Source organism: Pongo pygmaeus, chromosome 20 (assembly GCF_028885625.2).
Source record: "Pongo pygmaeus isolate AG05252 chromosome 20, NHGRI_mPonPyg2-v2.0_pri, whole genome shotgun sequence".
In the NCBI taxonomy this organism is placed as follows: domain Eukaryota; kingdom Metazoa; phylum Chordata; class Mammalia; order Primates; family Hominidae; genus Pongo; species Pongo pygmaeus.
Window position 1 is genome coordinate 50,459,605 of NC_072393.2, and position 25,406 is coordinate 50,485,010.

Below are 25,406 nucleotides of genomic sequence, written 5' to 3' on the forward strand. Positions count from 1 at the left end.
GGAGAAATGGGCAGGTAAATGCATCACATTGGCCAGGAGATTTGCAAGGACTTACAGCTGAATGATGATAATAGGGAATGACTGTGAGGCCCTGGGAGTCTCTGAGTGTAAAGGAAGATAGGTGTGGGGCCCCCAGGGAGTATGTGGGAGCCATTGCTGTGTAGATGGAGGAAGCTGGGGAATAATCTGGTGAGCTCTGTGAATTTCTAGGGTTCTCCTGAATGCTGAGGGGTGACTCTTGCAGAAAACTGAGGATGCTTGGAGAATAGCTGGGAGACACAGATGAGGCCCTAAGGAATGGTGGTATAGAGGTGACAGAGATAAGGGAGGAGCACAGTGAGGTCTATGAGTTTCTGGGTGACTCCTGTGTGTTAGGGGCTGACCCAAGGAGAAATCTGGGGATGGTTGGAGAGGAGCTGGGAGACACAGGAGAGTCCCTGAGGGTTGCAGGTGAAGACATGGGAGACATGATAGGAGAGGGCCCTGAGATTTGTGTCTACAGGCAATACTTGGGTTTGGGGAGCTGAATGTTGCAGTAAGCTGGGGATTATGAGAGAGAATCTGGGAGACACAGGAGAGTACCTGAGGGCCTGGAGTAAAGAGTTGGGAGACATGGGGCCAGAGCCCTGTGAGGTCCCTGAGTTTCTGGTTGTTACATGGGTGTCAGGGCCTGACTGTTACAGAAATCTAGGGATGATTGGAGAGTAATTGGGAGACATGAGACTCCCTGAGGGCTGGTGGTGAAGAGATGGGAGACGTAGGGGAGGATCCCGTGAGGTCTATGAGTGTCTCCGTAATTCCTGGGTGTGGCAGGCAGACTGTCACTGAATATGAAGAATGTTCATGGCTTATATATTTTTTATTTTTACTTTATTTTCTAGGTCTCATCATGGCTTATATATAACACTCAAAACATCATTAAACCGTCTAATCTAATATTCAACCATATCATTTCTTTCTTTACATGACTTGTGAGATAAGTAAGATATCAGTTAAAATTTTCATTTCAGCATTGTTTCTCATATCCCCTTTGTGCTTCTTAAAGATGGTTAAAATAAGACAGACGGACTTGGAACTTTGTTCAACTGTCTTAGGAAAAGACCATTGCATGGGCACAGTCTTTCAACCCCACTGGGCCATGTAAGACTAGGCCTGGAGCCTGGAACACATCCTTCCCAAGAGATACTGAACCTCTTTCAGACTCATTGAGGGATCTTCAAAGTGTGGGTCAGTGGTCCCCAAGGGATGCCCACAGCTTTCAGTATTTCGCACTCCATGAAAACATCAGCAACTGTTTTCCCAGACCTGACACTGCCAGGTGTGCAACAATCTCTGGATTAATCCTCATAGAGATGGCTCCACTTAGGGTCATCTCATAGGGATAGAATTTTGCTAAGGATAACCCCATCAGTTACCCTTTAAGTTTTCTTTCCTATCCCAAGGGTATCAACCTCTATTATCTGGTCTCTCAGTTCAACTTTCAGCTTATTACCTTTCTGGGATCAAAGGCTTCAATATATGGTAATCCACAGGATTCAAATTCATGATTCAAGGGAAAGGTCAGAAAGACATGTTAATCAAATCTTAAATATCAAAGAGTAACTAAAACCTTGCCTCATGAAAGCATTTTTGCAAGCATAATTTAGATGGTCAGCACTGAGCCAGGGAAGCACCCTTCTATTCAGAGGACTCTCACATCAGGGAACATATCCCAGAGGAAAGAGACAATACTACATGAGGGGAAGAACTAAAACATGAAAATAGAGTTCCTTAATATTGCTTTGCATATATGAAAATAAGCCCACTTGCCCTCTATACTTCCCACGCATTCTCAGTTCTTCATATGAAACCATTTCTGGCCAAAATTTCTAGTTACCTATTTCCAGGAATCTATTTTATTTTCAATGAGGAATGTTCCTAGGAATCTATGTCCTAAGTAGTAATCTGCTCATGCTATTCCAAACATAAACCTCATTATCCTGAGGGATCTTTGCTATTTGGTTGCTTAGTCTTTCCTAAATAGTCAAAGAAGGAAATCTTTGTATTTCATTTTTGGTTTTGAATAATTTTTACTCATTATATCATTTATCATAGCATAACAGCGTAAATTCCAAAAAGGAAGGCCCAACATAAACCGAGAAATTGAATAGATACATCCATAATCCCTTTCTATTCTAATCCATACGCAAATATTTTATCATAATGGTTATAGAAGTGAATATTATTTCTATATTCTTTTCCCACATTTTTCACTATATATCATAGACACATATATATAAAATCTTCACATGTAACAACAGCAAGTGCTGTAAGGAACAGATTACAAGCTATCTAATTGGAAGATCATGTAGTAAAATGATACACTAAAATATGGTTTTCCAGCCTAAGTTCTAAACACTACAGCAACCTTTCAATTTTCTCAATAAGCCCACTAGTGTTAGCATTCCATTTACTCTTTATGGAAAAAGAGGTCTAACACTGGCAGTTGGCTTTGGCATATGATTTTCTCTGATTCAGGTCTGAGTGCTTTCTGCAAGGAAAAGTGCCAGTATTTATTATTTTCATAGGAATATGTCATAAGAATCAAATTTAACGTTGTATATGGAATTGCCAGATTGAAAAGTCATTCATAGACTTTCCCCCTTTCTTTTCCAGAACAAATCTGAGACACACAACAGAGGACTGGAAGTTTCCCCACATATATTGTTTTTATAGTAGTTCTTCCAACTACATGTACTACCTTAAAATAAATTTTTTAAAAGAATTAAATAAAAAGGAATAAATCCCAGCTGATTTACAAACTAGTTACATTCATAGAGTTTCTCTTCAGTATGAGTTGCCTGATGCCTAATAAGTTTATAGCTATTAATGAAAGCTTTTCCACACTGAATACATGTAAAGGGTTTCTCTCCAGTATGAGTTCTTTGATGCACAATAAGTCGAGCACTCAAGCTAAATGTTTTTCCACACTGATTACATTCAAATGGTTTCTCTCCAGTATGAGTTCTCTGATGTTGAGTAAGGCATGAACTCTGTCTGAAGGACTTCCCACATTGACTGCATTCATAGGGCTTTTCTCCAGTATGAGTTCTCTGATGTACAACGAGAACATAACTCTGGCTGAAGGATTTCCCACACTGATTACATTCATACGGTTTTTCCCCAGTGTGAATTCTCTGATGCATAACAAGGTGAGAACTGCGGTTAAAAGATTTTCCACATTCACTACATTCATATGGTTTCTCTCCAGTGTGAGTTCTTTGATGTGCAACAAGCTGAGAGCTCCAGCTGAAGGATTTCCCACACTGATTACATTCAAAGGGTTTTTCTCCTGTGTGAGTTCTCTGATGAGCAACAAGTTTATAACTTTGACTAAAGGATTTCCCACACTGATTGCATTCATAGGGTTTTTCCCCAGTATGAATTCTTTGATGTGCAATAAGTTTATAGCTCTGGATAAATGATTTCCCACATTGATTACATTCATAGGGCTTCTCTCCAGTGTGTGTTCTTTGATGTGCAATAAGTTTATAGCTCTGCCTGAATGACTTTCCACATTGATTGCATTCATAAGGCTTCTCTCCAGTATGAGTTCTTTGATGCACAACAAGGACATAACTCTGGCTAAAGGATTTCCCACATTGATTACACCTGTAAGGTTTCTCTCCAGTATGAGTTCTCTGATGGGAAACAAGGTGAGAGCTCCGGCTGAAGGATTTTCCACATTCACTACATTCATAAGGTTTCTCCCCTGTGTGAGTTCTCTGATGTGCAACAAGATGAGAGCTCCAGCTGAAGGATTTCCCACACTGATTACATTCAAAAGGTTTCTCTTCAGAATTATTTCTCATGTTTTGAGTAAGGGAGGAACTATGAGAGGTTTCACTACATTTATATTGACTCTCTTCAAAAGGAATTCTCTGTTGTTCATTATGGGATATTTTGGGGTTCAAAACTTGCCCACATTCTTTAAAATCAAAGGTTTTTCCTCTTCCATGAATTTTTTCATGTATATGTAAGGGTGTACCATGGCAAAAAGATTGAATACTGTCACTAAATCCATAGGATTTATCTTTTGTTTGAGTTCTTGTAAACTGAATAAGGTGAATGCCCTGAGGGGGTTTTCCACATTCATTATTTTCATATAGTGTCTCATTCTCATTAATCTTCTGATGACTGTTTACAGCAGAATTAAGATGCCATTTTTTAGCATGTGATACATGTTTATGAATATGGTTTCTTATGGGTATAATTGGGGATGAAAATAGACTGGAATTCAGATCACTCTTCTCCCCAGGTTCACCACTTTTGCAGACTCTCTCATGAATAACTGCTTTCCTTTGAGTGAATGCCACTTCCTGCAAAAGTATCTCTTGTTTTTCCTGTTGCTTCTCCAACTGGTCTTTATAATCACCAACTTCTTCACATGAAGACAACCAAGGATCATCCCTTGTAAACCTCTCTATCTTCACTCCATTAGCTGGTTCTTCATCAAAAATCCTCTGCTTTGAAGTTGAATCTTTTTTTCCAACTGCAGTTGCCAAGTCTGAAAGAAAGCAATATAAGACATCTTAGCCAAAAAATATTAGAGATGGAAAAATGGAATAAAGCTAACAAGAAAGTATGAAAAATATATATGAATTTGTTTTCAAATACTGACCGATAACCTAGGTTGAAAAAGCAAAAGGGTGAGATAAAGCATTAAGTACAGAACTACCACAGCCCAATATTATAACAGAGCATTAAAATGGAACTATTGTAATCTTGGTTTAATCTTCGTCTGAATAAATAAGACTCCGGATGTCAAATACCTGCATATTCCAAAATAAGATCATCTACGTAGAACCTACAGAATTGCAACCCAATTTTGCAATATGTATAGAGAGTCTTTTCCACTCTTTAGTGCTACACAGGTGTTCACTAAGAGATTAGTGTCTACATATCCAGGAATTTCTGAAGGCATAAAACTTGCTAAATACTCTACTCTGTGTCAGTGAGACATGAGGAAACTATGTTTGTGAACAAAAGAAAAGGAATGGGGCATTATTATCCAGTTTCCTAAATACCTTAGGAACTAATACAGCCCCACAAATTTCTGTGATTCCAACTGAGAGAGACTAGAAGTTTGCTCCTAGTAGCCTGGGTGGCTACTAAGTCAAGCAATAGAGAGTATATATGGAAAAAGTGGTCATATATACAGTCCACCAGGAGGTGAGAAATGAAGAAAAATGTGGCATCTTCTATGCAGATTTTTTCAAATGAACCTTCTACACCTGTAATGACCCCTATGTGTCTGGTTCTCACTTGAACACATGTATTGGAAAATTCTTTTTAAATTATTTCCCTTGCTCCAACTAGGAGATTGTATCTGGTTCAAAAAGCTGATAAGGAAATATATAGGAATTTGAGTGTTCAAAGCTGGGGACAAAAGAAAATTACTGCAGAATCTGGTCCCGGCCTTTGGTCTTTAGGAACATGAAGACTGAAAATCTCAAGCCCAAGAATCTGCACTATTTCTACCCTACAAACTAAAATTAATCTTTACTGGGGAATAAAGAGCACAAACACAATCTAGATGCAGCAAAAATCATTCGGGCTGCTGAATTTCACAGTTCTTAATCAATCAGAATGTGAAATCATTTCAGTAGATGGATCTTCATTAAAGAGGCGTGTATTCTTACCCCAAGAGACTAGGTCCCTGTGGTTCTCCAGGATCACATCTCTGTCCAGGGTCCTCTGAGCAGGGTTCCAAGTACCCTGTTCCTCCTGTGTGAAGTCCACAGTCACAATTTTGAAGTTCACTCCTTCCTAAAAAAGGACACACATTCCTGCTCAGCTGGGCATCATTTCCTTCCAAAGTTCTTGGAGGAGGAAAAGTCTGACAGATGGAAAAAGGAAAATTGGTGACCTGGGAGTTGTCCTGAAATTGTCAGTGCCCAAAAGATTCCAGTCAAGATGTACAGGTGCCTTCTGGGTGAGCTCTTTGGGTTTTGGATGCTGGACCTGTTTTTACAACTCCAAAGAGGAGCACCAGATAAGAACTGATATAAACTATTTTATCTTGTCTGCCTTAAAAAGGATGCTTATTCTGACTTTTGCACTGGTGAATATAGAATTCCCACTTAGGAATTCCCCCTAAATTCCCAAGAAACTAATGAAACAGGGGTGGTTGATTTTTTTCTGTCAAAGGCCAGATAGTAAATATTTTACACTTTGCCAGCCATACAGTCTCTATCACACTACTCAACTCTGCTGCTATAGCAAGAAATTAGCCACAGAAAATATATAAACAAATGGGTGTGGCTACATTACAATAGATCTTTATTTACAAAAATAGCCACAGGCTGTACTTTGCTAATGCATAAGACAGAAAATGAAATGTGGACCTCGACGAAAAGCAGTATGTATAGATGAAGAACACTGGATGTAGAAGATAAAAAGACTTGGCTTTCTCACCTATAAAGGGCATATATCTGCTTAAGAAATACATCTAATCTGACAATCTGTCTTTTTTTCTTTTGAGACAGGGCCTCACTCTGTTGCCCAGGCTGGAGTATAGTGGCACAATCATGGCTCACTGCAGCCTCCATCTTCTGGGCTCAAGTGATCCTCCCACCTAGTCTCCCAAGTAGCTGGGACTACAGGTGTGCATCACCATGCTTGGCTAATTTTTAACATTTTGTAGAGACCGACCCTCATATTGCTTAGGCTGGTCTCAGACTCCTGTGTTCAAGGAATCTTCCCATCTCAGACTCCCACAGTGCTGGAATTACAGGGATGAGCCACCACACCTGACCCAATTGTCTTTTAGTGGTGAGTTTATTCCATTTCTATTTATTAGGCCTAATAATACCTGAATCATTGGGTTGAATGAATAATTACGATGATCTATGAAAAGCCACTAGCAGAGTTTACTGATGAAACAATAAAGGCCAGCAATTACAGGCTGAGTATCCCATAGCCAAAATACTTAGGACTGGAAGAATTCTGGATTTCAGATTTTGAAATATTTGCATTTACATGATGAGATGCCTTGAAGATGGGATCCAAGTCTAAACACAAATTCATTTATGTTTCATATACACCTTAAACATATAGCCTAATGGTAATTTTATGCAATTTTAAAAAAAATTTTGTGTATGAAACAGTTTTGACTGTTTTGACTGTGACTGGTCATATGAGGTCAAGTGTAGAATTTTCCACTTGTGGCATTATGTCAGGGCTCCAAAACCTTCAAATTTTGGACAATTTCAGATTTTCGGATTAGGGGTGCTTAGCCTGTACTGTTATGATTAGTAGGTCTCAGGATCCTGAAAGATTAACTGAGAGCCAAAGTGACCTTTATTCTGAACGCTCAGTCTTCAAATAACAGTTCTGTTTCTATCCATATCCAGCTGCATGGCAGAGCCTTTTAGGAGACATTTGCTGTTATTACTGCCATATAAACGGGGTCTCTTGGGCTGCCTCCTCTGAGCAGGAAAGGGCCTGTTCTTAAGATAACTGGGCAGGAATTTTAATCCAAAAAAGAAATGCTAAGGGTGATCTGTCCTTACCCAGGCACAGCAAAGGCAAGGGGAAGTCGAATGCCTCTTGCCACTAAAGGTTCTTTAAATAGACCAGGCATTCTTGAGCTGCAGTTCATGAATAGGATACAGGGTCCTGAATGCCATGAAAACACATGCAAAATACTGCTGTATATGCCTCTAAGTTTGAGCCTAAAAATTTCACTGAAACCTCAAATGTTTTCATGATTAGCCCAACGTGAAATTCAAAACGTAACTTGCCAACTGCCACCTGTATTTAACATTAGTCTTTAAGGTACTGTCTTTCAATCTGTAATGCATGCTTCTTTTTAATAAACACTCCCCCTTTCTGTGTAATATAGGTCTCTTTAGTATAAAGCTTGTTCAAATGTCAAACAGATAATACTAAACTAGATTAGCACCCCTACTCCACTCCCAACTATATATTCTCAAAGTTCCATGGACTTCTATAATCACACTTCCTTATTTGCATAATGGTCATCTCTGTCACTAGGCCATGATCCATGAAGGCAGGGACAAGGTATTTACAGTTTGCAAATGTAACTCCAATGCTTAGCATAGTGTTTATATATAGTAGATATTACATTTATATTTAACAGATTATTGCAGTAAGTGAATGAACACTATCAATAAACCTTCTAAGATATCAAAATAACCCTCACCCAAATTGATTTAAGTCATCCCCCCTCACCTGAATCTCACAAGCTGCACTCATTTGAAAAGGCCCCTCAATGTGCAGATACTAGCTTTTCTGGACTTCTATCCCACTTATTCTATTCTTCTCACTTGTCCCAAATTCCTCATGCCTGAAAACTCCTTCCCAAAATCTTCAACTGCCCTTGAAACTCATCTTTTGTAACAATAAAATAGGATGGGTGTGGTGGCTCATGCCTATAATCCCAGCACTTTGGGAGACTGAGGTGGGTGGATCATTTCAGCCCAGGAGTTCAAGACCAGCCTGGGCAACATGGTGAAACCCTGTCTCTACTAAAAACACAAAAAATTAGCCAGGCGTGCTGGTGCATGCCCATAGTCCCAGCTACTCAGGAGGCTGAGGTTTGGAGAATCACCTGAGCCTGGGAATTCAAGGCTGCAGTGAGCCATGATCACACCACTGCACTCCAGCCTGGGTGACTGGAGTGAGACCCTGTCTCAAAATCATAATAACAATAAAATACTGCAGTTTCAATATCCTTCACCAAACATTCCCTATACATCCCTGTGTTAATGGAGACTTATACTTCCTGCTGACGACTTCCCTCCTCCTCAGTCCTCAAAGGCTAAGAATGCTCATACTCTCCCATCCTAGATCTCAGCATCAAAGAAGGAGTGCATGTCCTCCCAGTTACTCTGAAACTCATGCCATTTACCTCACTTCTTGGAGCTCTGTCCTACCCACCTCCTGAACACCACCCCCACCCCCATTCACTGAAGATTCATACTTGGGATTTATCCTCTAATATAAGAACTTGTACTGTCTTGTCTCATATTGTCTACAGCATCTACTTGTAGAGTCAGCTGATGAGAATATAAAAATAACTGACTTTAATGAAGCACTTACGAGTTTGCATGAAGCACCACCATGGTGTCAGGCATTGTGCTAACATGTCACATGGATTATTCATTTAATTCTCACAGGGCTCCTGTGAGAAAACACTATTAGCAGTACTATTTTTTTCTTATGAAGACCAAGGGAGTCACAGAAAGTAAGACATACGCCTAAGGTTAGTAGTACAGGGATACAACCTCAAGCTTGCACATTGATGACTGTGTTCTCAGTCATCAATTCATATGGCTAACCCAAGTCTCATATTCTGAAGCTGTTCTTCATCAGCTCATTCTTCGGGGGACACCCCAGACCTTGAAATTGTCATAAAACACTCCACCTTTTGAATCACAAATACAAAACTGCCCACATTTCACTACAATGTCAGATTGCTCCACTATATTGGCTCAGTTTTTTCCCTTTACTCTTGTTCCTTGAAAGTTTAGGGCCATTATGCTACCGAAATGTCTACTATTACCACTACCAGCCTATATTCTTTTTCATTTCTACTTAGTGGGCTCTTTATCACTTCCATATTAATTACTCAATTTAAGGTCCATGGATCATTCTTTTTAATCTTTCTACTTGACATATTTTTAAATTCTCTTTCAAGTATTCCCTTGACCTTTGGAGTGTCCACTCCATAGGAAGTGGACCTGGCAAATTACAAAAACTAAATGAATTTGAATGTCAATCTGCTATCTGTGGAAAGTGGGCTACAAATTGCCACTGCAGGGAAAAATCCACAAAAGCAGCAGGATAGAGTATTATAAATTAATGGCCACTATCTCTGAATGAACCTTTCAGATTGACCAGCAATCCTATTACATTTACTGGAGCAGCCTGATTCCTCTCATAATCCAAAATTGCTATTTTAAGCCTTCTCTACCCTTGTCATACATCTCTCCATTCCAATTCCCACCATCATGCTCATCTGATTTTTCACAGTGAAAGATCAAGCTTTCAAATAATTCCCTCAACCTCACTATTCCTATATACATCCATCTCCTCATATAGAGCTAATTTATTCAAGATGTTCTGAATTAATTTCTCTGGTGCTAACCAAGGACTCTGCTTTATAGTTTCTCTCTTGTTGCCTGATGAATAACTTTTTTTCCTCTACTAACTCCTTCCTGTAATCATTTAAACTGAATTGAATCTTTTCAATCCCTTTTAAAAAACCCTCAATCTCAAAAGTCCTTGAAGTTTTCACTTTCTTCTACCTTTCACACAATAACCAAACTTCTTAAAAAAGTTGTCCACTCTTGTCTCCATTTCCTCAGTTTCTTTCTTTTTTTTTTTTTTTTGAGATGGAGTCTCACTCTATCACCCAGGCTGGAGTGCAGTGGCGCGATCTCGGCTCACTGCAAGCCCTGCCTCCCAGGTTCACACCATTCTCCTGCCTCAGCCTCCCAAGTAGCTGAGACTACAGGCACCCACCACCACACCCGGCTAATTTTTTTTTGTATTTTTTTAGTAGAGACAGGGTTTCACCATGTTAGCCAGGATGGTCTCGATCTCCTGATCTCATGATCCACCTGCCTCAGCCTCCCAAAGTGCTGGGAGCCACTGTGCCCGGCCTATTTCCTCACTTTCTACTCACTTCCCAGCCACGCACATTTCTCAATGTAAAGACAGAGGCCTTGCCCAACCTACCTGAGATGGGATGGTCAGAGACCCAGTGTCTTCTCCCTCGACTTTGATGATAATCTCTTGAGGAAGGAAAGAATCCTGAAAAGGCAAAACAGATGAGAAAAAGGAAAATAATCAGGGAGCTAAGTGGCAGCTCAAATCTCCTCCGGTCAGTGGGCTAAGATTTGACATACCACCTATTTTAACGCATCCCTCCCACCATATTTCTCCTCCCTCCTCCCAGTGGTAAGCTCAGCTAACCATGTGGAGAGAGAGAGGAGATACCTGGAGGAGCACCAAGGCCCACAGACACCTGGCATGAGGTCTTTGTGGGTCTTCTGGGCCAGCCCAGTTGCAGCTAAATGCAGCTGACCGAGTGATCCAATACACTAAGGAGCACTAAGACGCTAAGAACTGTCCAGCGGGACCTGCCAAAATTCCTGGGTCACAAAATTATAAGCAAATAAAATGGAATACAGCATGACCAATGCCAGAATCATAAAGAAAAAGATCAACAAATTAATTTCATAAGATGTTTAGCAGGCCGGGTGTGGTGGCTTACACCTGTAATCTCAATACTTTGGAAGGCTGAGGCAGGCAGTTCACTTGAGGTCAGGAGTTTGAGACCAGCCTGGCCAACATGGTGAAACCCCGTCTCTACTAAATATACAAAAACTGGCCGGGCATGGTGACACACACCTGTAGTCCCAGCTACTTGGGAGGCTGAGGCAGGAGAATCACTTGAACACAGGAGGTAGAGGTTGCAGTGATCCAAGATCACGCCACTGTACTCCAGCCTAGGCAACAGAGCAAGACTCCATCTCAAAAAAAAAAAAAAAAAAAAAAAAAAAAAAAAAAAAAAGTTTAGCAAAAGGTGCCACATGATCAATAAGAATCTATACTATTAAGACTTCTTCCAAATTAGTAAAGGGTAGCCTCAACAGAAAAACAGACAAAGAAAAATGCACATGCAACTATGAAGAAATTGCTGTGAATATACAAACAGATGCTCGCCTCTTTACGTCAAAATCAAACATCTATTTCTTTATCTGTATATATTAGAGACCATAAGTTCACATGGATACCTCCAATTACAATTCAATAATACATTTTATTCTGTCTAGCTTTTCTCCTTTCTTTATGTATACTTTCTTTCTCTGGCTCCCATTTTCCTCTTTATATTTACTTATTTGCTCAAGCCCTGTACATAACCAACATCCTGACCACATCGGGTGTTTTTGTGAGTCACAGTCATTAGTCTGTTGCTAATGACTCCAGCTCTGGCAGCCTACTAGCCATGAGCTTCATATATTCTTAGAAGAAGTATAAATTGATCCAACCCTCCTGTATTGGCTATATATTAAATATCTGTATTTACAAATAATGCTTTATTTTGAAATCCTTAAAGATTCACAAGAAGTAGCAAAAATAAAGCCACACTCAGCTTTCCCTGGTAATATCATATATAACCACAGTACATTGTCAAAACCAGGAAACTGAAATTTTGGTACAATATTATTAATTCATGTACAGAGTTTATTCCATTTTTATGTACATTCTTTTATTTTTGTTTTTTTAAAGGCATTATTTTGTAAAGTGTAATGTAACATCCATTAAGTCTACTTGTAAGTACTTATCCTTAGGAAATAACATAAAGTACATCAGGATGCATGTACAAGAAACCTCATTAGCAAGTTACATTATCATAGCAAGATGGGAAGGGAGATTAAATGTCCACTAGGAAGTGCCTGGTTAAATAAATTATGCTTTATTCCGATGACTGAATATTATTTAGCAGCCAAGAGAAGAAATAAATTTGCATGTACTGATACATATAAATAACAGAAAGATGTCTGTTATATATTGCTGAGTGAAAAAATGAAGAACATTATACAGAAGATGAATAGATTTCTATAAAATATAAATATGCACGGAAAAATCTGGAAAGATGTTCTCAAAAGCATTAAAAGGAGTTATTCTTTGAAGGGGTAGAACTGAGGAGCAGGTTCACTGTCTCTCTTTTAATGCTGCATCCATGTTTTTCAAAAGCACTTATTTTAATTAAATATTTGGAAACCAGGAAAGGTGCTTCCCTCTTTAAAAATCACCTTGAAACAACACAATTCCTTTGTAGTATCCTCAGGTTTTTTCCTACAGGATACAATAATTCAGTCTGTTAAATGATAGCCCATTCAAGGATACTTTGCTCCCCCTCAAATCAAACACTGAAAAGCAACTACTGCTAATTTTTGATAACTCATTTCTTTAGAAGCCATTGGATCAAAAACTAAAAGAAAATAAAAGTGGCCAGGTGCAGCAGCTCATACCTGTAATCACAGTGCTTTGGGAGGCTGAGGTGGGAGGATCACTTGAGCCCAGGAGTTCGAGACCAGCCTCGGCAACATAGTGAGGCTCCCTTGTCTATACAAAATATATAAAATAGGCCGGGGTGGCTCACACCTGTAATTCTAGCACTTTGGGAGGCCGAGGTGGGCAGATTGCCTGAGCTCAGGAATTCGAGACCAGCCTGGTCAACATGGCAAAACCCCATCTCTACTAAAAATACAAAAAAAACAAATTAGCTAAGTGTGGTATACCTGTAGTCCCAGCTACTTGGGAGGCTAAGGCATGAGAATCACCTGAACCGGGAGTCGGAGTTTGCAGCGAGCTGAGACCATGCCACTTCACTCCAGCCTGGGCGACAGAGTGAGACTCCATCTCAAAAAATAATAAATAAATAAATAAATAAATAAATAAGCCAGGCACGGTGGTACGTGCCTACAGTCCCAGCTACTTGGGAGGCAAAGGTGGGAGGATCACTTGATGTGAAGAGGTCAAGGTATAAGTGTGTCAATTTTTTCTCCTTATCTATCTAGAAAATATTTTACTATTACAGTAGGAATGGTTATTAAAAATGGCTAGCATTAATGTATTTAAAGGTAGGAAAGGATTCTCCAAACCTAAAAACACCACTATATATTTACTGGGTAGGTTGTGAAGTTCACAATAAGTATCAAAGAGCCAGAGCTGCTGCAATGTAAAGAAGGCCCAATGTGAAAGCCAAGAGGTTGTGTTGCTTGCATTACTACCACACATACTACAACAGTTAAACTGCCTTTTTATTTTTTGTAGAAGACAGGGTCTCGTCATGTTGCCCAGACTGGTCTCAAACTGCTGGTCTCAGCACCATGACAGTTTTGTCAGGAGGTTACCCTCTATGGTCTAAAAAGGAGAGGAACCCTCAGTTCTGGGAATTGCCCACCCCATTCCTGAAAAACTCATGAATAATCCACCCCTTGTTTAGCAGAAAATCAAGAAATAACCATAAAAATGGGCAACCAGAAGCCCCTGGGGCTGCTCTGCTTATGGAGTAGCCATTCCTTATTCCTTTACTTTTTTGTTTGTTTGTTTGTTTTTGTTTTTGTTTTGAGACGGAGTCTCACGCTGTCCTCAGGCTGGAGTGCAGTGGTGCGATCTCAGCTCACTGCAACCTCCGCCTCCCGGGTTCAAGTGACTCTCCTGCCTCAGCCTCTTGAGTAGCTGGGACTACAGGCGCACATCACCACGCCCAGCTAATTTTTGTATTTTTTGTAGAGATGGGGTTTCTCCATGTTGGCAAGGATGGTCTTGATCTCTTGACCTTGTGATCTGCCCACCTTGGCCTCCCAAAGTGCTAGGATTACAGGCGTTAGCCACCATGCCCAGACTACTTTTAAAAATAAACTTGACTGAAAGAAAAGAAGAGATGAGAAGAACAAGAAAGAAAGAGAAAGAGCGAGAGAGAGAAAGAAAGAAAAGAAAGAGAAAGAAAAGAAAAGAAAAAAAGAGAAAGAGAGAAAGAAAGGAAAGAAAGAGGGAAAAGAAAAAGAAAAAAAGAAAAGAAAAAGTAAGAAAAGAGAGAGAAAGAAAGAAAGAAAGAGAAAAGAAAACAAAAGAAAGAAAAAGACAGGAAAGAAAGAGGGAAGGGAAGGGAAAGAAAGAGGGAAAGGAAGGGAAAGAAAGAGGGAAGGGAAGGGAAGGGAAAGAAAGGGAAGGAAAGGAAAAGGAAGGGAAAAAGGAAAGAAATAGGAGAAGGAAGGGAGGGAGGGAGGATGGAAGGGAGGGAGGGAGGAAGGAAGGAAGGAAGGAAGGAAAAAGAGAAAACAAAGAGAAAAGAAAAGACAATACAAAAAAAACTACTGGTCTTAAGCAGTCCTCTTGCCTCAGCCTCCCAAAGTGGCATTACAGGCGTGAGTCACCAGAACTGGCCTAAACTGCCTTGAAATTGCTGCATGAACATTACAAAATAGCCCAAAATGCCAGAAAACAAAAATAAAATTCACAATGCCAAAAATAGCCACAACCAAACTACAGATGGTACAAGGGAGCCACAAGTTTTGACCCCAAACTGTTAATGGATTCAATCTTATCTGGCCTGAAAGAAAAATTACATTCCTGATAACACACCTGTGACAAATACATCTTTTCTTAAAAAATGCCTGGGAAATGAGAAAAGTTACTCAAGAAAGGAAAATTTGTAAATGCTAACCTGTATTTTAAGTTATTACAAACTCCTTCAGATAACAGAACACTGTCAGTTAATTTAAAAAAAAAAAAAAAGCTAATATCAGTTAAGAAATAATACCAAGAATTGGACAACTTAATGTTTTTCTCAGCAGGTACTTGGCAGAAACAAAATTCCAAAATGTCACTATCTGCCATAACTGCTAAAACTATTATACTTGGAGAATATGGTTGCACCTCCTCTTGAATGAAAACTGTTTTTAGCACCTTTTTGTTTAAAAGTTTTCACAAGAAAACAAAAGAAAGCTCATCTTTCCTCAAGGTAGATGCTGGATGAAATGTCCTTCCTTGCCCTGACCCCAGCAGTCAATTCTATCACTTTACCCTGCTTTCATATCTTCACATCACATATATTCTTCTACCTTTGGCTTTTTATTTAACTCTTCCACTAGAGTGAGTTTCATAAGAGCTGAGATCTTGTCTGTCCTGTTTACCATGGCTCCACCATGCTTAGATCACTACTGACACATAGGAGGCTCTTCATAAATGTATGCTGACTATAAACAGCCACTAGGAGAAGGGACATGGAATGTGCTACCTGTACCTTTGCATTTGTCCCTGGAGTCCCTGGAGGCACTAAAGCAAAGCTGAGCTCAAGCCCCTCCCCTGGTTAGAGGAAACCTTTGTTGGGTGCCTTTTCTTCGCAGAAAATTCAAAGTGTCAGTATCCAGAACCTGCTCCCAACTTACTCTTACAAACTAAATGCTCAGAAACAAGCTTGCAACAAATGCATGTGAGCCTGTGCATGCATGCACACCCACACACCCTGACTTTTTCCCTAGGTCCTACTCACTTTGGATTACTGACCATTTTAGGAATATCTCCTGAATTTACATCTTAGCTTCCTCAGTTTCCTTCAGATAATGTCAATGTAATCTATCATTTGCCTAGTATTTTTAGTAATACATAGAGTACTTCAACACAGAATTTCCATCTCACAAAATCATCTAAACTTTTTTTTTTTTTTTTAAGAGCTAGAGTCGCATTTTGTTGCCTAAGCTGGAGTGCAGTGGTACCATCATAGCCTACTATAGTCTTGAACTCCTGGGCTCAAGCTATCCTACTGCCTCAGCCTCCCAAGAAGCTGGGACTACAGAGGCACGGCACCACAGCTGGCTAGTTTTTTTGTTTTTATTTTTTGTAGAGATGGGAGTCTCACTACGTTGCTCAGGCTGGTCTTGAACTCCTGGCCTCAAGTGATCCTCCCATGCTGGCCCCGCAAAGTGCTGGGATTACAGGTGTGAGCCAGTTTACCTGGCCTAAACTTTTTTTTTTGAAGAAAAGAGTAATATGTCTATTTCACCTATGCAGAAATTAATGGTAATAAAGTTTAGTAAGCTCATTTAAGTCCACTGATTGCCTGACACAAACTCTTCTGCTTTCCATTGTCTTACCAAAGTCTGTCTAATCACCCAAGGCCCAGATCAAATGCCACCTCCTCCATGAAGCGTTCCCAGATAGCAGAAAGCTTCATCTCTTCTTCTCTCAGGACTTCTTAGCTTTGCTGGCCCTTTACTATACCAGTAAAATTATTCTCTTCGTATTACTACCATTTCTATATACCTCTCCCCAGGGTCCTGGGTTCTATATTAGAAAGCACTGTATATTTTTTATCTTTGTATTCTCCTCAGTATTGAGTAGGAGCACAATAAAAGTTCTCTGCATTTGACAAGACTAGAGACATGTGCAGAATTTGGGACATAGGAATAGAATTAAAAACCTTTACTCTACTTTCTGTATGCTCTGGAGCATCTTTAAATTACTCTCTTGTTCAACAGTCACCTCTCTAGGTCATAAAGGAGCATTTCCCTTTTTCTTTGCAGACTTTACAAAATGGGAACAGGAATTAGACTGTTGACTTGCACAGAGAAAAGGGTTGTGGGCAGGAGATAATAATTGTTCCTCCTGTAACGTACGTGGGACCCAAAGCATGGGGAAAGAGACAAGCAGAGCTATCACAGAGTGACCTGTCCGCTTCACAGTGAGACAGTGGTCAAATCAGACCTAGGGCTAGGGCTATTTATGCTCACCTATAAATAGAGATGACCAAATATTCCTTTCCCAATCTGAGGCATTCTTGGCGCAATAAAATGAAGTTTCTAATCAAATCACAGAAGTATTACTGGACTCAATTCTCAGAGCTTTGCTTTGGGGGTCTACTGGCAGGAAACCCTCTATATCTGTGAGGACATTTAGAAAATACAGGTGTCACACAGGCAGACTTCTTGGTGTGTTTCCATCTCTTCCTGCCCTGGGAGCTGGAAGGTGGAGCTCACATTTCAGCTCAAGGGATATGGCATCCACAGGGCCCATGTGGGAGGCCCTGAGGTTTCTTAATCACCAAATCTAGAAGGCATAAAACCAATCTTCACAAACTACAGCACTGGAAAGAAGGTTCCCTTCCCTGATTTTCTCAGAAATCATCCTGACAAGAGGATCCCTTTAGTCCTCATGCACAAGAAAATTCCCTCTCCGGCCCCACCTTATCATCCATGAATAATTCTCACTGTCCTGAAATATACGGAATAGACCATCCACATAGGGCCACCAACAACCTGCACAACTTCGAATGTTGAGAACGACAGTGGATGGGTGAGAGTCTACCACCTACTTGGCAGCAGTTTTGGTCTCAGTCCCTGAAGGCAGGTAGGGCTCAGAGTTGGCTCAAGGCCTTCGCTGGACCAGCTGCTACTTCCCTGTGTATGAGCCACTAGAATCTCTAAGGTGATGCTCCAATACCCAGATGGTTTCTTCCTAGATCGGCTCACTGGACTCATGGCCTTTGTTCAAAGCAAAGACTTTGGCTCCCTTGATTTTTCTCTCCCTTCCAGGGTTCTAATATCCTTCAGGTCCAAATCAAGTACTGGTTCATATTCTGATAATAATTAAAATTAACTAGAGGACATTCAGAGTTGAGAAGTGTGGTAGCCAGACTCTGAGATGGTTCCCAAAGACCCTTACTACCCAGTATTCATGCCTTTGTGTAGTCCTTGCCCAGTGGTACCAAGGTGGGTCTGTGTGACCAACAGAATATGGAAGAAGTGATGGTGTGTCACTTCTGAAATCAGATGATAAAAGACATTGTGGCTTCATCTTGATTGTGTGCAACTAAGTGCTCTTGCTCTCTCTTGCTCTCTCTCTCTCTCTCTCACCGGGATCATCTGCTCTGGCAGAAATCCACTGCTATGCTGTGAACAGCCCTGGAAAGAGGCCTCTCTGGTGTACAGCACCTCTTGCCAACAGCCATCTGAGTGAGTTTGCAACAATATCCTCCCACCTAGTCAAGCCTTCAGAAGTCAGCAGCCCAGACAACAACTTGCCTGCAACCTCATCAGGGACCCTGAGCACCAGAAACAACCAGTTAAGCTGACCTGGATTCCTGACCCTCAGAAATTGTGTGACAAAATAAACACTGGCTATTTTAAGCTGCAAAATTTTGGGGTATGTAATAACAGATAACTAACACAACAAAGAGGACGTTTTTGCTTTTCCTATGTAGCCTTGGAAAGTATAAGAAGCGCATTTCTGGTTGTGAGAACTAAGTCGTGCAGGGCAGTGCTGTCTGCCTCATCTTTCCCCACAGTGCTCTGCACAGGGCCTTACACTGGTTAGGCAGTCAATAAATATGTGACGAAAGTCATATAATGAACAGACTTCTAATTCAGCTCACAAAAAAGAAAATGGTAAAAGGACCATTAAGAGTCCCAGAAAACACCTAGTGCCTCGCTTAAATTAAAACACCAATGGCCACATCAAAACACGTTCTACCAGCCAGGCACTGCAGCTCACCCTGTAATCCCCGCACTTTGGGAGGCCAAGGTGAGAGGATGGCGTGATCCCAGGAGTTCGAGACCAGCCTGAGCAACACAGCGAGACCCTGTCTCTACAAAAAATAAAAAATTAAAAAATTAGCTGGCCATGGTGGTGTGCACCTGTAGTCCCAAATACTCAGGAGGTTGAGGTGGGAGGATCACTTGAGCGCAGAAATTCCAGGCTGCAGTGATCTATGTTGGTGTGTGCCATGTACTCCAGACTGGGTGACAGAGTGAGACCCTGTCTCTTAAAAAACAACAACAAAATAACAAAAACCCACACATTTTATCTGTAGTTTTGATAAAGATATAAATGTAAACTTATATTTGCTTAAGTCTTTCTAAAACAATTGCACATGCATACATGGAATCCCATACAAAACATTTATATCAATGCTATTTGTAACAGCAAAAAAATTTAACACTAAAGAGCCATTAACAATAAACCCATAAAACCTGTAACATATTTAGAAGGTGAAATGTGAGCACTAGGTATGCGTAGTGATATTGGGATGTCACTGCTCCCAGCCCCCCACGGACAGACAGGGAATCTGTGTGCACACATACGCACACAGACACAAGCACACATCTTTATATATTTCTAGATTAATGTGTACTGAAAACCACGAGCCCACATTAAAACCTCCAATTCCCACTGCACACCAGAGTCCACTCAAATGTTCTTTCTTGCCATATCTGTACTTCCCTGATTTGACGGCAAGGCGCCTGGCTCCAGTCCCTTATTATACACACTTACTTATCTCACCTAGCCCCCTGTAGGCAGCTCCTCTCCCATTTCCACAATGACACTCTCTCCCTATGGATGCTTTCCCAGACTCCCTGGGCTCTGCCACCCCACACTAGGCCACCCTCTGCCCAGGGGAGCTCCTCACCCTGCTTAGGCTTTGACTCCCCGGGCTAGGCTGCCCCATCTCTCAGACTCACTCCTCTGCCACTTGGACTTGGACAGCCCACGTCAGGCCACCCCACTGTGTCGGTACCCTCCACATGCTGCTGGGCTCTGACACCCCTGCAAGCCACCCTCAACATGCTCATGCTCTGACATGCCACACCAGGCTGCACCCCACCCCCAACACAGGTGCACGTCTCACCCCACTCTGGCTCCAACACCCCATCTACCATGGACACCTGCTCACTGCACTTGGGCTCCAACTGCCCCCAATGAAGCACCCCCTCTCTGGATGCCTTGCTCACCTGCTCTGACCCCGTCACCCCACACCAGATCTCCATATATGGACACTGGCCTCACTCACTTGGGCTCTGACACCCACATTGGGCTGCCCCACGTGCACAAGCGACTTCTTCATTCCATTTGGGCTCTGACTGTGCTGGGATGTCATCCTGTGCAGATGCACTCCTCACCCTGCTTGGTCACTGACACCCTGCACATGGACACTCTCTTCACACAGGCAGTCCCGACAACTGTAGGTGCCCCCTAGCACTGCCCCACCTCATGGCTTCAGGGCTGACTTGTTCAGGAAGAGAAAGGAGAAGCTCTAATTTAACAGTTTTAAGAAATTAAGAGTTTTCAAAGAATATTTGCAGTAGGAAATGTTCTAAATTGTTCATTTGTTTTTTAGAGACAGAGTCTCACTCTGTTGTCCAGGCTGGAGTGCAGTGACACAATCATAGCTTACTACATCCTAGACCTCCTGGGCTCAGGCGATCCTCCCACCTCACCCACTCAAGTATCTGGGACTATAGGTGGGCACCACTATCCTGGCTAATTTTTAAAATTTTTTATAGAGACAGGGTCTCACTATGTTGCCCAGGCTGGTCCTGTACTCCTGGCCTCAAGCAATCCTCCCACCTCGGCCTCCCAAAGTACTGGGATTATAGGTGTGAACCACTGTGCTTGGCCAATTGTTAGTATTTTTCCCTTAAAGTACACTGTACAAAAATATGAAAATACAAGCCAGGTGTGGTAGCTTATATCTGTAATCCTAGCACTTTGGGAGGTTGAGGTGGGAGGATGGCTTGAAGCCAGGAGTTCAAGACCAGCCTGGAAAACATAGTGAGATATCGTTTCTACAAAAAATTTTTAAAATACACACACAAAAAAAATATTAGCCAGGCTTGGTGGTGCCCACCTGTAGTCCCACCTATTCAAGACGCTGAGGCAGGAGGATGGCTTGAGCCCAGAAGTTTGAGGCGGCAGTGAGCTAGGATTCTGTCACTGCACTCCAACCTGGACAACAGAGCAAGACCCTGTCTCAAAAAAAAAAAAGGAAGAAAGAAAAGAAAAAGAAAACACAGATAAATAAATGATAAAACAACTACAGATAATGTTTGTTAACTGATTGCTATATTTATAGTCTTCTAACATATTTTCTATATACCCAAAAACTATATCCCTTTTTAAAAGGTGATGATTTCTAAGTGCAATTTACTTAACATAGGTAATAAATACCTTTTTCTGTCATTAAATTTGCATTATCATCAGTTTCAATGGCTACAGTGTATTCTATTTCACCGTCTTATCGTAATTCACTCAGCTATCCTCTTGCATCGCACATTTAGCATATTTCCAATTGTTCATTCTCAAAGCTGTGAATTGCTGGCCAAAAGGGAATCAGCATTTTGAGGGCTTTTGATTCGGGATGCCAGATTCCTTCCAGAAAGAGTTATCTGGGCTAAAAAGGTGAGACAACTAGCAGGGAGATTCATACAATATATAGTAAGTGTTAGAAGCCTGATGGCCATGAGGGCCCCAAACCCCCTAGAAGGCTGCAAAGAGAGTCAGGGAGGAGCCACAGCCTCCCAAGCCCAGAGGGTCAGGCTGCAGACAGACCCAAGCTCTGGGTCTCTCTGGGAAAGGTGGCTCCACTCACCTGTGCACAGGCCTTCGGGGGCTCTGGGGGCTTGTCATCCTGCTCTTCCATGCTCTCCTCCAGGCACAGCAGGGTGCTGAGGTCCTGAGCTGCACTGAGAGAAGCCCCAAGTACAGCATGAAGATGTAGGTCTGCCGGAACTGCTGGGCCCCCCACCCCCATTAGCCCCTGCTCCCAGGATGCAGGATGCATTCCCATAGCAAACGCACTTCTGGAGGTTCCTGCCAGCTTCCTGCCCAAATACCTGTGTATGTACTGAGAGTCTCTCAGTCCCTCTCCCAGGCCAAGTTTCTGCAGCTCCAACCTGGTTCCTCACTATCTTGGGCCCCTGGACCATCTACCTATAAGCCCAGCTTATGCCCAACATGGCCTTCTGCCCACCACCAAAGTCCGCAGCACCAGTCCATCCCTCTCCTATTCCACTGGGCCCTGGGATCCCCACAAATATGAGGCATATCGAGGACCCCCTGGTGTTTACCCCATCCTATCCCTACCAACCTCAATCTACAGCCCCCAAACAGCACTTCTTCCTAGGGCCGGAATCACACTCACTGCCTAACTGCATGAAGCTGCTGACACAGCTCCACTGCTCCCAGGAACTGATTCAACAACTAAGACTGATCCTACCCTTCCATCAGCCAGAACTGTCCCTCCAGCAATCCAGCGCAGAGGGCCACCCACTTCCTGCTCAAATAGCCAAGCATATATGCACAGAGCTCAGCTATACCCACATCCTGTTGCCTCCACACTTCTGGGGTCCACTGGCTCCTACTCGAACAGCGCCAGCCAGATTCCCACCCTGACACCCTCCCAGGCCCTGAATTTGTAGCTCTAAACCAGTCCCTCCACCAACTTGGGTATACTCAGGCCTGAAACTAGAATAAGGCCTGCATAGGACTGGGGGCCTCCAACAGACACCAGCACAAGCCAGACAAAAGCACCCCTACCCAGGCTCTAAATACATGTCTCAGAAGCTCAGGTGCCTCTGCACCAACTAGGTGTTTTAGGATCCAAGGCTAGAGCGGCCCCTGGCAAATCCTACCCTAGGCTCCCCACCCCTGCACCCCATCTCTCCCACTTACTCTCTCCCCTGCTCCCACCATATTCTCACTTAGCATAGTGTAGGTTCACAATGCAGCTGTTTCCTGAAATTGCACCCAAACTGTTTCCTCCACCTTACTCCACAGCCCCCTGCTTGAGCCACACCTGCCCAGATTCTGACCAAACATCTTTCGGGGCACCTGTGGCTCAGGAAGATCCTGTCTTTCCACCAACCTGGGCACCATCAGGCTGTGATCAGGGTTCCAATCACACAAAGACCCCAGCACCCTCTGTCTAAAACTCATCTCCGGCCTCCTGTTTCCCAACCAAACACCGGTGTGTGTGCACAAGGGGTGCCTGACACAGTCCCGCCCCTCTGCAGCTGCTCCCTCCACACGCCTGGGCATCCTCAGGCAGAATCAGGGTCTTAGGACTGCCCATGCCTCCCCAATCTGCCCAAATGCCAGCAAATGTGCAGAGTGCTGCTGGAGCAGCCCCGTGCCTCCTAAGACCAGATCCAAACTGGAGCCCCCAGGCCTCTATTCCACAGCCACTGCACATGGGCCACCCACCTAGGCTCCCTCCTCCTACTGACACAGCCACAGAGCAGGTTCGTGCTCACAATCTGCATCCAGGACCTGGCTCCTCTGCCAGTCTGGGGGCACACCCTGCTCCTGAGACAAGAATCTACATCCCTCACCCTGTGTCTCAACCTGCCTGGGACATCTCAGGTACCCACAGCCTCTGTGTCAACTGCCCCACTATTTGCCTGCAGCCAGGACACTACAACAACTAAACAGTAGCTTGAGCATACAGCTCCATAATCAGCCCCTGGACTTGGGCACTCGCCAGCGTGGGGGTTCTCAAGTCTACGATACAGCAGCTCAATGGGAACTGGGCCCTTTGGCCTTCTCTTGCCCAAACATGAGGACCTGGGTGTTGTACAGTCAGCTCTTCCCGGGACCAAATCTGCAGCACAGACTCTGTCCCTCTACTAACCTGCACATTCTCACGCCTGCAAATAGCATACCCAAGTAAAGGTCTCAGCAACACCTGCTTCATAACGATGCTGGCAACATACTGCTTCCTCCCCAGCTACCAATTTGATGGCAGCTGTTGCAGCTCTGTCCTTCCTGGACTCAAATTCTGTATCTCCAACCCGGAGTCTCTGCCCATCTTGAATGCCCTAGAGCTCTGCACTATCCTACATAGGTCCCTACTATCAATTCAAGTTTCTGTTTTCCATTCAGACACCCCCAGGACGTGCAGGGGGCCCTCTGCCCAGAACCTGTTTCTAGGCCCTGATACTCTCCTTCTGCCTGGGAGTTTGCTGCCCATGGGTAATTCCCACCAAGGGTTCACTAGCAACACTGCCTCTTCTGGGACAAGAATCTGCAACTCCAATCTGGTCTTTCCACCAACCACAGCGCCCCCAGACCTTGGAGAAGCGCGTTGTCTGCTCCAGGGGCCCAGAATCCCCTGCTCGGAATCTTACCTACAACCTTTTGCTTCCTACCCAAATACCTGATCAAGAGTAAAAGGACAGTGGCACAGCCCCTCTTCTCCAGAAACCACAATCTGCAATGGAGCACTCCATCAACCCGGACACCCTCAGGCCTCCACTAAATAAGCCCGGCATTGGAGGAGGCGAGTTCTCAAGATGTCCCCTTACATCAATGCATGTGCCCTGTGTTTCAGCAACCTGGGCATCCTCAGGCCCCAGACAAGAGCACCACCTGACCAAGCACCCGCGCATGCACGCAGAAGACAGTCGCGGAATATACAGCTGTGTCAGTAACTCCATCAACCCCGGTGACCCGAGGCTAAAGCGCCACCCGCACAGATACCAGGTCTCCCCGCTACACTCACCACCGCTTCCAGCTTCCCGCGTAGACCCTGCGCATGCGCGCATCGGACACCAAGCGCTGCCCCACGCCCCTACCAACCTGGGCGTCCGCTGGCCCGCAGCCCAGGCTGGGCCTGTCACCGCCTCAGTGCCTGGCACGGCTCTGCGGCAGGACGAACTCGGGTTAAGCAACCCCCTGCCCCGATTCTGCAACACAGCCGACTCGGGTTAAGCTAGTTCGGTCCTCTCTCCTAGTCAGCATCCGCAAGGCCGCTGGGGTTAATTCTGAAGGGCCTAGCTGCTCGGCGACAGCAAGCGTCCGCGCGCGGGACAATGGCTGCGCTTGTGGCCGAACCCGGAAGTGCACTTGGGCTCGGAGAGCCAGAACTACAATTCCCAGAAGCCTCCGCGGCGCGGGCGGTGAGTGGGCGGGGTTCCGTCTCCTCCAAGGAAGTGGGGCTGGGGACCCGGCCAGAAGCTAAGCGGTTGTCCGCGTCCGGGGCCTGGCGGGGCGCCGCACCTGTGCACGTGCAGGTCTAGGGGGAACACTAAGACCAGCCGCGGGACCGG

General features: G+C 43.4%; 1 protein-coding gene across 7 annotated transcripts; it reads right to left on the bottom strand.

Annotated features, from left to right (window-relative positions):
- Window positions 1-2,049: 2,049 nt before the first annotated feature.
- On the bottom strand, window positions 2,050-25,205 carry ZNF180 (zinc finger protein 180). Of its 7 annotated transcripts, none has more exons than XM_054463600.2 (5): window positions 24,860-25,205; window positions 21,950-22,043; window positions 10,747-10,821; window positions 5,682-5,808; window positions 2,050-4,546 (listed from the first exon to the last, which is right to left on the bottom strand). In XM_054463600.2, the coding sequence occupies exons 1-5, from the start codon at window positions 24,892-24,894 to the stop codon at window positions 2,802-2,804; spliced, it is 2,076 nt and encodes a 691-aa protein (XP_054319575.1). In that variant the 5' UTR covers window positions 24,895-25,205; the 3' UTR covers window positions 2,050-2,801. The 7 variants fall into 7 exon arrangements, with proteins under 7 accessions (XP_054319575.1, XP_054319574.1, XP_063514979.1 ...); XM_054463599.2 differs by having other exon boundaries at window positions 21,950-22,038; window positions 24,860-25,199; XM_063658909.1 differs by having other exon boundaries at window positions 21,950-22,038; window positions 24,937-25,184.
- Between the last annotated feature and the right edge of the window lie 201 nt (window positions 25,206-25,406).